Below are 13,636 nucleotides of genomic sequence, written 5' to 3'. Positions count from 1 at the left end.
ATTACCTATTTATCTATTTACCTGTGAAAAGTTCAGTCATTTCACAGTTTCCAGTCTTAATTGTCCCATTTTGAAATGGATTCCAGGCATCAAATTAGCAATTATTATATGTTTACAAAAATGAAGTAAAACACAACATACATACACTACAAAAATTTGACACCTGACCATAAGCTTGCTGAACATCCGATTTCAAAAATGGTATTAAAATAAAGTGACCTGTATGTGATAGCTTCACCTATAATAACAGCCACTCCTCTGAGATGGCTTCTCTCAAGACTATAAAGAACAACTGTGGGAACTGTGCCCATTCAGCCAAAAGAGCATGTGTATGGCTGGGCACATATGTTGGTCAAGAAAGCCTCAATTAATGTTCCAGGTCAGTCCCATGCTGTTTAATTGGGCTGAAGTCGAGGCACTATGCAGGCCACTGGAGTTTCTTTAACCAAGCTTTCTTTCATGTCTTTATAGACATTACTTTGTGAACACGGACACAGGAATGACGGAACAGGAAACGGCTTTTCCTAAGTTTCCCAAAGTTGGAAGCATATAATTAATTAACTGATGTATTAAATGTAATGTAATGTAACATGTAATTAATAATTAGAAGGGGTGTCCCAATACTTTTGTTCACATAGCATATCTTGTCTGTGCTGTTTTCTATTACACACTGATAAAGTTCAATTTACAAAAACATTTTTTCCTAATTATTAGCATTTTACCTACTGTCCCAACTTTTTCTGGAATTGGGTATGTACATTTGTAACTGTTCTGTTTGGTTTTCTACTGTACACATAAGGAACACCCGTTTCTTTTTACTGTTATCAGTGCAAAGCAGAATCTGACCCCTAACCTATGGCCAGTCTCTCTTGCCAAAGGTAGAATCTTCTGTATGTGTGATTTACAGTGGGTGTTCCAGTTTGAGGTGAAATATAGCTATTTATAAAGCTATTTTTCCTCTCTGTCTCACAGGCTGTTGTGCAGATGAATGCAGCAGATGTTTTGCTTTGTGCTGCTGAATGGGAAGAGCAAACTTAGCATATAAAAGAGCCTCATTTTCACAGAAGGAGGCAAAATGACTAAAGTTTCTATGAGCCTACCTTTAACAGAAGAACCTTACAATGTTTGAAGTGTAATGTGTTTTTATTTGTATGTTTGTGCTTACTTTCACAAACTGTCTGACTCCTTATGCCCTTGCTCTGCAGGGAAATTTCTGTTTGTCAGTAAAATGTTGATATCTGTTTGCCTGTGTTGTGCATGTAAAGGATGTGAACTCAATATTTACAACACAATCTAATTAAAATGTATCTGTGTGGCATTACCACAGTTTACTGTCATGCTGTCTGATCATCAGCCTAACAGATGGTTGTCATTGCATTTGTAAGCTTCTAAATAATACTAATTTATGTATTTATTAGGATTTTAACATCATGTTGGTTACATTCATGACAGGACAGGTAGTTACTCATTACACAAGATTCATCAGTTCCCAAGTTTAATGTCAAACACAGTCATGGACAATTTTGTATCTCCAATTAACCTGACTGCATCAGGATCTCCTGCTGAGAGGCGACAGTGCTAACCACCAAGCCACCGTGCTGCCCAATAATAATTTAAAAAAATATATATACACCGATCAGCCATAACATTACAACCACCTCCTTGTTTCTACACTCACTTTCCATTTTATCAGCTCCACTTACCATATAGAAGCACTTTGTAGTTCTACAATTACTGACTGTAGTCCATCTGTTTCTCTACATACCTTTTTAGCCTGCTTTCACCCTGTACTTCAATGGTCAGGACCCCCACAAGACCACCACAGAACAGGTAGTATTTTATAGATCATTCTCAGCACTGCAGTGACAATGACATGGTGGTGGTGTGTTAGTGTGTGTTGTGCTGGTATGAGTGGATCAGACACAGCAGTGCTGCCGGAGTTTTTAAATACAGTGTCCACTTACTGTCCACTTTATTAGACACTCCTACCTAGTTGGTCCACCTTGTGGATGTAAAGTCAGAGACGATCGATCATCTATTGCTGCTGTTTGAGTTGGTTCATCTTCTAGACCTTCATCAGTGGTCACAAGACGCTGCCCGCGGGGCGCTGTTGGTTGAATATTTTTGTTTGGTGGACTATTGTCAGTCCAGCAGTGACAGTGAGGTGTTTAAAAACTCCAGCAGCACTGCTGTGTCTTATCCACTTATACCAGCACAACACACACTAACACACGACCACCATGTCAGTGTCACTGCAGTGCTGAGAATGATCCACCACCCAAATAATACCTGCTCTGTCGAGGTCATGTGGGGGTCCTGACCATTTAATATATATAAAAGAAATTTTATATATTATAATTATCTTTCTTAAGTACAGAACCTTCTATTTAATCCAAGCACCCATGAGCAGTAGTTACTAAAAAACTAAAAATGTCATCCAAGATAACCAACCATGCCACAAATGTCATTGTAACACCAAGCCACCAGGGGGCAACCTGTCTGCAATTTGGAAAGGATTAGGACTGTTTATAAAAACACCAGACAACATCCTGCTTTAAGTTCTAAACCCTTGGATGCTTTGATTCTACAGTGTATATAAAAAGTGTACATTAAAAAAAACATTCTCTAAATTCTTGCTGCAAAGTTGGAAGCACATTATTCTGTTAGTTTAATTGATTTATTACACCTTTGAGCAATTGTGGTAGCTGAAACTTGAGGCTTTGTTCTAGAATCAAATGACGATGCCACTATTAAACGCTGTTTAAATTAGCAGTGTCAGAAATGTTTTGAAGTGTTTTTTAAATCACTGTTTTGACTTCACCCATCAGTAATATTTCATTTTCTATGTCCTTACATCATTTAAACACTAAGGTTATCTGAATTTGCCTTTAAGTGTACCTTTAACTTGTTTGATTACATTATTATTGGACCCATAGCTATACCTTGATCATGCTTCATGCTGCCCTTCATTATCCGCTTACCAGTGTTTAACTATAAACTATTTTGTTAATGGAACCATGGCTTCATGTCCAGACTCTATCCTCTTAAAAATTAAGCTAACTAGTAAAATCTATGTTAGCTCACATTTGTCACAAGTAGACACAGGAGATGTTAACATAACAATTATAGCTGGTTAAGATGCATATTAGGTCAGCTACAATGTACATAAAACAATCATCTACACTTTCTACACTTTTAAATTAATGTAGCAAGCTATATTTAAATTTGTATGGCCGGAAACTGACGTTGATCAAGAAATTCTCAACTGATGTTCCTGTTCAGTCCAAATCTGTTCAGTAGGGCTGAGGTCACGGCTCTGTGCAGGCCAATAAATTGTTTCTTTAAACCAAGCTTTTCTCCATGTCTTTATAGACATTGCTTTGTGAACAAGGAACACAGAGATGATAAAACAGGAAAGGGTTTTCCCTAAGTCTCCCAAAGTTGGAGGTATATAATGTATATAACTGATGTATAAAACATAAGCAATTGTTGTGACTGAACCACATAGATTTAATAATTAGACGGGGTGTATATTAGGTAAGCTACAATGTACATTAAACAATTACCTTTTCTACACTTTTAAATGAATCTAGCAAGCTATACTTCAATTTATATACTAAAGGAATATTAAACATACAATTATACACAACTCTAAGGTAAGTTTTTATATAAATATAATCTTCAGAGTTTTTTTTATCTGTTGCGGTACAGTGACCTGAAGGCTGGGGACACCAGTTATTTTTTGAATGAAAAAGTAAATGTCTTATGAGTACCAGGCGTAAGCATAAGTAGCTGCTTACAATCAAATATAAATGCTTTACTTACTCATGACCATAATGTTAGCATTGGCTAGTATAGTTCCATGTCTGTTCGAGGCTTCACACTGATAGACTGCACTGTCACTGGGACTGGCATTGTGGATCATGATTGTGTCATCATATATTTCTCTGCTGGCATCTGGAACTTCTGCAATAAATAAAATGACAAACATTAATTTTATTGTAGTTTGTAGGGGATTCATGTCAATATCCTTTTGAGTTAGTACTGGAATACATTGTAATTTATTAAAATGTAATATTTTTACTATTCACATCACATATGGTTTATTCTTAACCTGAGATCATTTACAACCACAATTTGAAACACATTTAGAATAACAAATAAATAACAACTCAAAGAGATTTAATGTTTTATCTGAACAACAATTTATTTATTCATTAATTTATTGAAGTGTGACTCTGTTTAGAAGCACAAAAAATTTAGTCATACCACTGAGAGGGCGCCCGTTCACCATCCATTTCACATCAGGTTTTGGGTTGCCAGATGCAGCACATTTGATAACAACATTAGCTCCGATAACATTCAACTGGTCCTTGGGTTCAATATCCCACTTAGGAGGTTCTAATAAAACAATAAAGCACAAACACATACATATATTTACTGATACTTTCACTATAAGAGCAAACTAAACAGTAACCTTTAAACAGTAACTCTGTCCCTACCATGGGAAATTGCAAAAGAGCTAAGTAAAAATGTTGTTAAAATATGTCAGTCTGGAATAAATGACAAAGTTGGCTGTAAGACTCCACCAAACCACAATGAAAGCATGTTCCATGTGTTATTTAATTAAATTTTTATGTTTTACCACTGCTTTATTCTGGTCAGGGTCTCGGTGGATATGGTTTCCCTGGAATCACTGGGCGCAACGAAATAACACAACATAGACAGAACGCCAATCCATCGTGGGGCCTTGGCCACACTCCCTTCCTTAGACATAGCCAGTTATGTATGTATGTAAATGCCCAACTGGCCAATAGCACCGCTGAAAGCCTAATTTACTGCTGTGCCACCCAAGCACCATATGTTATTATATAGAGATATTGTCAGCTGTCTCTTTCACTTTTTATATCAGTTATATCAAGTATTTCATAATGAATATAATTAAAAGAATTTCAAACTTAATTAAGGCTTTAAAAATTTAAATGCAGTTTTAGCAAAAACTGCAATATAGTTCACCTTCTACTGTTACATGGAAGTAATGTACAGCTTCTCCATGAGCATTTTTTGCTTTGCACATGTATTTCCCTTCATCATCTTTGTTCACTTCATCGATGGTGAGCAGCTTTCCGTGATTTTTTACCACAGTCCCTTTTGGTAGTTTCTCTCCTGCCTTGCTCCACTCGATCCTTGGTGTTGGACTGAGGAAAGTAAAGGTCAAAGGAAAATTCATTAATAAATCAAACAGACATAATGTGTATTGTGTAACTTTAAATTAATAATTAAAAAGTTAAATTACAAAATAGAGTGAACTGGATTTATGAACAATAAAATCAACAATATTAGTTGTAAATAGACAATATTGGATCAGTTAAATACTTTATTATTTAAAAAAAAATTATTTAGCAAATGCACTAGGTTCCAATGACGTTAAATAAAGATATACACTTCAAGCAATTAAAAAATATGTATTTATTTATTTATTTTGATGAATACTAAACAGAAAATGTTACTCACAAGCCTTCAGCGATGCATTCCAACAGCAGTTCCTCGCCTTTCACCAGATGTTCGTATGATTGGTCACCAGAGGGCGACAGAAGATTAGGCTTCCGATCTAGCAATCCGTTTGCTGAGATGAAAATACAACATGATCTACATGAGGCTATATACTGCACTAGTTATGCATGGAAATGTAGTTTGACACATTGAATATTGGCATAATTCATAATTGTGTGGTTTCACTGAGTACACGTGCAAACAAAGTCATCAAAAGTTTGCAATAATTCGATGACAAAAAACTTGTATCCTGTTTATTTTTATTCTAAGCTAGGAGAGATGGTACAGTGAAACTTACCGGTTCCTCTTTTGCTACCAGAGTGCCTCGACTTGGCTAAAATGGAGAAACAAAAATCATAGATGGAACATGCATGCATGCAAAAAATAATGATTCCAAATAATAAATGCAATAAACAATACAGTAAATACTGAATTCTGATACGAGTAATTAAGTGAAAATCAGGGATTTGCAATGCACACATTTATATCAAAATGTGTACTGTATTTTTGCATAGTTCTAAAGAATAAACAATTTAAATAGCTTGCTTTGTAAACTCAATGACTGCATAATAGAGTCTAGATGGTACAACTATTGTTGGTGATGTGCCCCAAAAAAATAATTGTAAACTTATTGTAATTATTATTGCATAATCTTCTGCAATAGCAATTGTGACGAGGAAAACTTTATAACAAGAGTTTATAGCCTTCCTTCTTTTAACAGCTTGAGAAGTCAATACAATATATCTTATATACGTATCTCCCCGATTTTTACAGCAATCAAATTCAAAGACATTTGTGGTGCCCAACATTTTCTCAGGGTGCTTGGGTGGGTGGGGTTCCATCAAAACAAGTCTTTAAAGCCCTATATATTAAATAAAAAACAACATAGGATGGTATGATTTCCAGCGGTTATGTCCATGGTGATATGAAGAAATGACTGAAAGTATCACATGCAGGTGGGGAACAAATGAAAGAAAAGATGAACTATAAAAACAACTCACACATGCTTTGATTTGACCTAATACACTGTCATTATTAAATAATAGTCAATTTTCTATCCAAAAAATTATTAAACAATTTAAACCTTTACCACCAGCAGTTTTAAAGTTTAAGTAAGTTTAGCATTTGACCTATATATGAGAATAATCATTAATGATACAGATATTGATTCAGTTTCATCGTGTTTATTATGTTTGTACTCCAAATAGTCACAGCCCTTATGGTGTCAAGTAGCTCCTGATGTACAAATAGTACAAACTCAACTGAATGTGTCCTGCAAACTGACCAAAAGCTTACTTAAAGTGAAGGATCCATTAAACTTTAAATTCAGAAATGTAGAGTGTAGTCATAAATTTAAATGTAAAAATTATTCGGTACAAACAATTTTATTTATTTTTCATTAATTGATTAATTACTTACTACTGATTATTGGTTTATTTATAGAAAGCCAAGTGATAAAGGGGCAAATGGCTGTAATAAATCATGGCATTTAATATTATTTTATTGACTTATTTTTTTATATGCAGTTTCTCCCCATTTTCATCCCGATTTAGCATACTCAATTTGTCCTCCGCTGCTGAGGGATACCCGATTGCATCCAAGGAGAGCACGTTGCTGTACACACCTCTTCTGACACATGAACAGCCCTCCTCTTCTCGCCCCTGCATTCTTCACAGGCGACTTTGTCGCCAATCAGGGTCCTTACACAGCGTATGATGATCCACCCACCCACACATAGTCCGGCCCCCACCCTGCAGATACAGTGGCCAATTAGCATCTGCTGCAGGCACTGCCTATTATGCCCGCCAGATGGTGCCCAGACGACCGGTGGCAAAACCGAGTTTTGAACCAAGGAGTTCAGAATCTCGGTGCTGGTGTGCTAGCGGAATATCCCACTGTGCCACCTGGGCGCCCAATATTAATTTTTAAAGTATTTATTTATTTATTCATTGATGCATTCATTGATTGATTGATTTATTGATTGATTCATTAATTCATTTTTTATTTATTCATTGATTCATTAATTCATTTATTTATTTACTGATTGATTCATTGATTCATTCATTGATTTACTAATTTATTTATTTATTGATTCATTCATTTACTTATTGATTCATTCATTGATGAATTAATTAATTAATTAATTTATTCATTTAGGCTGCTCCCACATTTAGGTGTTGCCACAGCAGATCTGATCAACACACCAGACCTGGTACTGTTTTTACACCAGATGCCATTCATGGTGCCACTTTATTTTTATCCAGGTTTGGGAGTGGCATTGAAAGCGCACTGAGAAGTGCATCTCCCAGTGGCTAGACTGACATTAGCCAGACATTAGCCAATCATGTTTATTCAAACACTTTCGAACCCCAGATTTCTAGATCTTAGAGGCAGTAGGTTAGTGTACTTTATCGCTGTGCCAGCCAAGAACCATTTTTTATAATAAATTGCATTTTATTGTGTTAAAATAGTAATAATATTAAAAACAACCAAATCCACTGGTAACCATCAGTCATCACTGTCACATCTAATTACACCTACTGGTGTAAGTGCTTACACACTGCTCACACCTACTATGGTGTAAGCCTATTATGATATAATTCCATAAAAACATTTTGACTATTGTGTAGTTGTTACCTTGGTTTGATTACAGGTCGACTTTAATATCTCACAGCTACAACTAAACTGGTTCATGTCTGTCAAAGGTCCAAACGTGTGGAAATTTAATATTGGGTTCGCTCACAGCTTGTAAGTTGTGAGACGCTTGTTATTCAATTAAAACTGAAATGTCAGACGGGAGTCTTTTTTTCCCTGTTACCTTCATAACTTACCTGTATGCTCACCTTTCAGGTATCGTACATCAAAATCCACCTCAATAATATACATTTTTCTACTTCCATTGCTAGCAATTAAGATGAATTCTATTTCTTTACACTTTAAAATATAGAATTTGTAAGATTTGTAACGTACTGCTGATAACATTTAGAGTCATGGCAGTTTTCTGGACGATGGTGCGTATGCGTGGGAAGGAGGCAAAGCAGCCGTAATCTCGCCGGCTGTCCGTCTGAATGGCGTTGGAGAAATAGAGATCCCCATTCAGCCCCACGGACACTCTCTCATCCTGCTCTATATGCTGCAGGCCTGGATAGGAAACAGAAATGACGCACATGAAGTTGGTTCACTGATTTGTTTTACTTTACTATTAATGCCTACAAATGCATGACAAATGATGTCAACACATCATTCCTTTCTTAGTTAATATGTTTGTCTAAGCTGCTAAGCCCTTAAGACAATGTGTCAGCAGGGTTTCTTAAACAAGAAGACTTTCTTACTCAGATAAGTGCCATGCTGTGACCCTGCAGCTCCCAAGTTTAAGTATATAAATGATCAGACAATTTATTCAGAAGAACCCCACTTTAATAAAGCATTTCTACAGTTTTCCCTTCTACTAGTCGAATCCAATTACCTAGATGTATCTCCTCTACTGATGCAGTCCCCAACTGTATCCTTTCATCTTGCCCTCCCTCAGACACAGTCATTACATATGTGTAGGCGCCTGGCTCGCCGAAAGCAGAGCTGAGATTCGAACTCAAGAGTTCGACTTCTAAGCAGTGGTGGAGTACCTGTCCAGGGCGGCGTGACATTCCGAGCAATTCATTTTTCACCCACAAGAGGCATATTTGATTAGTCTCGCTGACCACGCACACAAGCACAGCTAATGATATTCAGCTCTGTTTGAAAATGCACCTGTGGCTAGCAAAACTTGAATAAAGGGCTAACAGTGAAGTTGAACGGAGTGACAAAACCAGTGACTGGGTTGTTTTAGCCGAGGACTCCACTAGCGGGACCATCCATTCCATCAAAGCAGAGTATCCTGAACTGGCGAACGTAGCAACTGATGTACTCGCCTGTATTTGGCTCTTTGAAGCAATGTGTTCGGCACTAACCTGCATCAAAGACAAGAACTACTCACGTTTATTGACAAAGGAGGATGATTTACGACTAGTTGTAACTGATGTTGTTTGTTTGTTAATTAGGATTTTAACGTCATGTACCACACTCCGGTTACATTCATGACAGTAACAGTAGTTACTCATTACACAAGATTCATCAGTTCACAAGGTTATATCGAACACAGTCATGGACAATTTAGTATCTCCAATTCACCTCACTTGCATGTTTTTTGGACTGTGGGAGGAAACCGGAGCACCCGGAGGAAACCCACACAGACACAGGGAGAACATGCAAACTCCACACAGAAAGGACCTGGACCGCCCCACCTGGGGTTTGAACCCAGGACCTTCTTTCAAACTGATATTGAACCACAAATTTCTATGTGTTTGCAGAAACAGGCTCAGTCTTCACATTGAATACGGTATTATTGAATATTTTATTATCTTTTTGAAGTAATTATTTAAAACAGCAGAATTGCATTGCATGATGTGCGTTAATTATATCTCTTTAACTTGTTGATAGCTTTCGCAATGGTTTCTGGTTGATGGGGGGGGGGGGGGGGGGGGTGCAAGCTAAGGGTCGGCACACGGAGGGGGGCACATGTCCAAACAGGTTGAAAACCCCAAACTAATGTTCGCAACACCCTTCGGCCAAGAGCCTGACACTGATTTTTGTAATAAATAACATTAGTCTGTAGGTGCAGGTTGTTTAAGTGCCCTATGAAAATGGCACACAAATTCTTAAACTGTCTTTTTAAAGAAAATTTATTAAATAAGATAAAATTAATTTAAAAAAAATACATAAAAAAAATTAAATAAGATCTGTTTGTGTGAACAAAGCAATTTTGAAGTCCCTAGAAGAACATGTAAGTACTTATACAGTGTATCACAAAAGTGAGTACACCCCTCACATTTCTGCAAATATTTTATTATATCTTTTCATGGGACAACACTATAGAAATAAAACTTGGATATAACTTAGAGTAGTCAGTGTACAGCTTGTATAGCAGTGTAGATTTACTGTCTTCTGAAAATAACTCAACACACAGCCATTAATGTCTAAATGGCTGGCAACATAAGTGAGTACACCCCACAGTGAACATGTCCAAATTGTGCCCAAAGTGTCAATATTTTGTGTGACCACCATTATTATCCAGCACTGCCTTAACCCTCCTGGGCATGGAATTCACCAGAGCTGCACAGGTTGCTACTGGAATCCTCTTCCACTCCTCCATGATGACATCACGGAGCTGGTGGATGTTAGACACCTTGAACTCCTCCACCTTCCACTTGAGGAATGTGCCACAGGTGCTCAATTGGGTTTAGTCCATCACCTTTACCTTCAGCTTCCTCAGCAAGGCAGTTGTCATCTTGGAGGTTGTGTTTGGGGTCGTTATCCTGTTGGAAAACTGCCATGATGCCCAGTTTTCGAAGGGAGGGGATCATGCTCTGTTTCAGAATGTCACAGTACATGTTGGAATTCATGTTTCCCTCAATGAACTGCAGCTCCCCAGTGCCAGCAACACTCATGCAGCCCAAGACCATGATGCTACCACCACCATGCTTGACTGTAGGCAAGATACAGTTGTCTTGGTACTTCTCACCAGGGTGCCGCCACACATGCTGGACACCATCTGAGCCAAACAAGTTTATCTTGGTCTCGTCAGACCACAGGGCATTCAAGTAATCCATGTTCTTGGACTGTTTGTCTTCAGCAAACTGTTTGCGGGCTTTCTTGTGCGTCAGCTTCCTTCTGGGATGACGACCATGCAGACCGAGTTGATGCAGTGTGCGGCGTATGGTCTGAGCACTGACAGGCTGACCTCCCACGTCTTCAACCTCTGCAGCAATGCTGGCAGCACGCATGTGTCTATTTTTTAAAGCCAACCTCTGGATATGACGCCGAACACGTGGACTCAACTTCTTTGGTCGACCCTGGCGAAGCCTGTTCCGAGTGGAACCTGTCCTGGAAAACCGCTAAATGACCTTGGCCACCATGCTGTAGCTCAGTTTCAGGGTGTTAGCAATCTTCTTATAGCCCAGGCCATCTTTGTGGAGAGCAACAATTCTATTTCTCACATCCTCAGAGAGTTCTTTGCCATGAGGTGCCATGTTGAATATCCAGTGGCCAGTATGAGAGAATTGTACCCAAAACACCAAATTTAACAGCCCTGCTCCCCATTTACACCTGGGACCTTGACACATGACACCAGGGAGGGACAACGACACATTTGGGCACAATTTGGACATGTTCACTGTGGGGTGTACTCACTTATGTTGCCAGCTATTTAGACATTAATGGCTGTGTGTTGAGTTATTTTCAGAAGACAGTAAATCTATACTGCTATACAAGCTGTACACTGACTACTCTAAGTTATATCCAAGTTTCATGTCTATAGTGTTGTCCCATGAAAAGATATAATGAAATATTTGCAGAAATGTGAGGGGTGTACTCACTTTTGTGATACACTGTATATCTAACATCTCATAGCACATATATTTTAGTTGAAAACAATGAGGGTGGGAGGAGGAGTAATTGGTCGTGTCTGAAAGACTGAGAGAGAGCTTATAGTCCGGATTTAGTGCCATCTGATTTCCATCTTTTTGGACCACTCAAAGAAGCTTTAAGGAGAAGAAGATTTTCATGTGATGATGATTCAAAAAGCAGTGGTGCATCAGTGGCTACACGCTCAACCAACTCAATTGCTGATTGCATTAAAAAGTTGGTACAAAGCTGGAAAAAATGCATCAATGTTTTGGAATGGTCAAGTCTAATTCAAGACCCTAACATGATGTGGCTTGGGCTGATGAGCTTGTTATGGATAAAATCCCAGCATGGTCTAAAAATCTTCCTTATAATTATTTAAATCTGATTAGCAGCTAAAGAAAATCTTATTGCTACTAAAAGAGCTCAAGTGGATTTCTGGCATTGTCTGTGACCAATGAATTGTGTTATTTGACTTCGGGCAAATAGTTCTGTTTGTCCAGAACTATGACTAGTTTTTCCATTTTTTCCAAAAAAGGAACCTGGAATGGTGAATTATCTGACTACAATACATATTTCCACTGTGTGATGGTCCATCCTAGATGCCTCTGAGCCCAGAGAAGTCAACGCTGCTTCTGGACATGGTTAACATAAGGCTTCTTTTTTGCACAGTAAAGTTTCAAGTGGCATTTGTGCATGTAACTCCATATTGTAGTGCATGACAAAGGTTTGCCAAAGTAATCCCTCATCCATGTGGTTATATCAGCTATTTTTGAGTGGCGGTTCTTGATGCAGTTCCGTCTGAAGGATCTAAGATCACAGGCATTCAGCTTTACGCACTGAAATTCCACTTGAATCCTTGAATCGTTTAATGATATTATGTACTGTAGAGGGAAAAATATGCAAATCCCTTCCAATCTTTCTTTGAGGTACATTGTTTTTAAACATTTCAATAATTTTTTCACACATTTGTTGACAAACTGGAGATACTCTGATCATCTTTGCTCATCAAAGACTCAGCCTTTCCTGGATGCTGCTTTTGTATCAAACCATGATTACAATCACCTGTTGACATCACCTGTTTGGAATCACACCATTATTTAGATTTTCACCTCATTACTAGCCCTAAATTGCCCTTTTTTTAGGTTGCAGGCCTGAAATACAGGAATGGAGGTATATAAACAAATTAAATGAAGCAGAAATGAAATATCTCGGGTTCAAACTGTCTGCAATTAAATAAAAATCAAAGTAAATGTAAGGAACACTGCAATTTTATTTTATTTGCATTTTCCATACTGTCCCAACTTTTTCTGATTTGGGGTTGTACAATTAATGCAAAATAAAATGTATTTTTTGTTAACAGTAAGTATTGACTCACCAGTAGTCATCCAGAAGATTTCCATCGGAGGAATTCCTTTAGGTGGGTTGCATTGAAGAATAACCAGCTGACCCACTTCGACCTCGATTGGATCAATTTTCTCTTTTGGGAACTTGGGAACATCTGGTGAGCACAGCAAGAGGGTTGAAACAAACAGGTGCAGTAATATAGCTTAGCAGCAGGGGGAAGTAACATGCCAAATTCTACATAGCTCTCTTTTAAAGGCGCTGACACCTAGCAAAGCTGATTTACAGGTCTTCTTCAACC

General features: G+C 37.8%; 1 protein-coding gene across 1 annotated transcript in view; it reads right to left on the bottom strand.

Moving 5' to 3' along the window:
- chl1b (cell adhesion molecule L1-like b) overlaps positions 1-13,636 on the bottom strand; it is a 191,748-nt gene that overhangs the window by 67,601 nt on the left and 110,511 nt on the right. The window contains exons 5-11 of the mRNA XM_062997549.1: positions 13,370-13,492; positions 8,524-8,694; positions 5,852-5,887; positions 5,515-5,626; positions 5,017-5,198; positions 4,270-4,401; positions 3,826-3,966 (exon numbers count right to left, since the gene is read on the bottom strand). Coding sequence (XP_062853619.1) covers positions 3,826-3,966; positions 4,270-4,401; positions 5,017-5,198; positions 5,515-5,626; positions 5,852-5,887; positions 8,524-8,694; positions 13,370-13,492 — 897 coding nt within the window. The remainder of the gene's footprint in view (positions 1-3,825; positions 3,967-4,269; positions 4,402-5,016; positions 5,199-5,514; positions 5,627-5,851; positions 5,888-8,523; positions 8,695-13,369; positions 13,493-13,636) is intronic.

Source organism: Trichomycterus rosablanca, chromosome 6 (genome assembly GCF_030014385.1).
Source record: "Trichomycterus rosablanca isolate fTriRos1 chromosome 6, fTriRos1.hap1, whole genome shotgun sequence".
Taxonomy (NCBI): Eukaryota; Metazoa; Chordata; class Actinopteri; order Siluriformes; family Trichomycteridae; genus Trichomycterus; species Trichomycterus rosablanca.
This window is presented reverse-complemented; position numbering and strand designations above follow the sequence as displayed.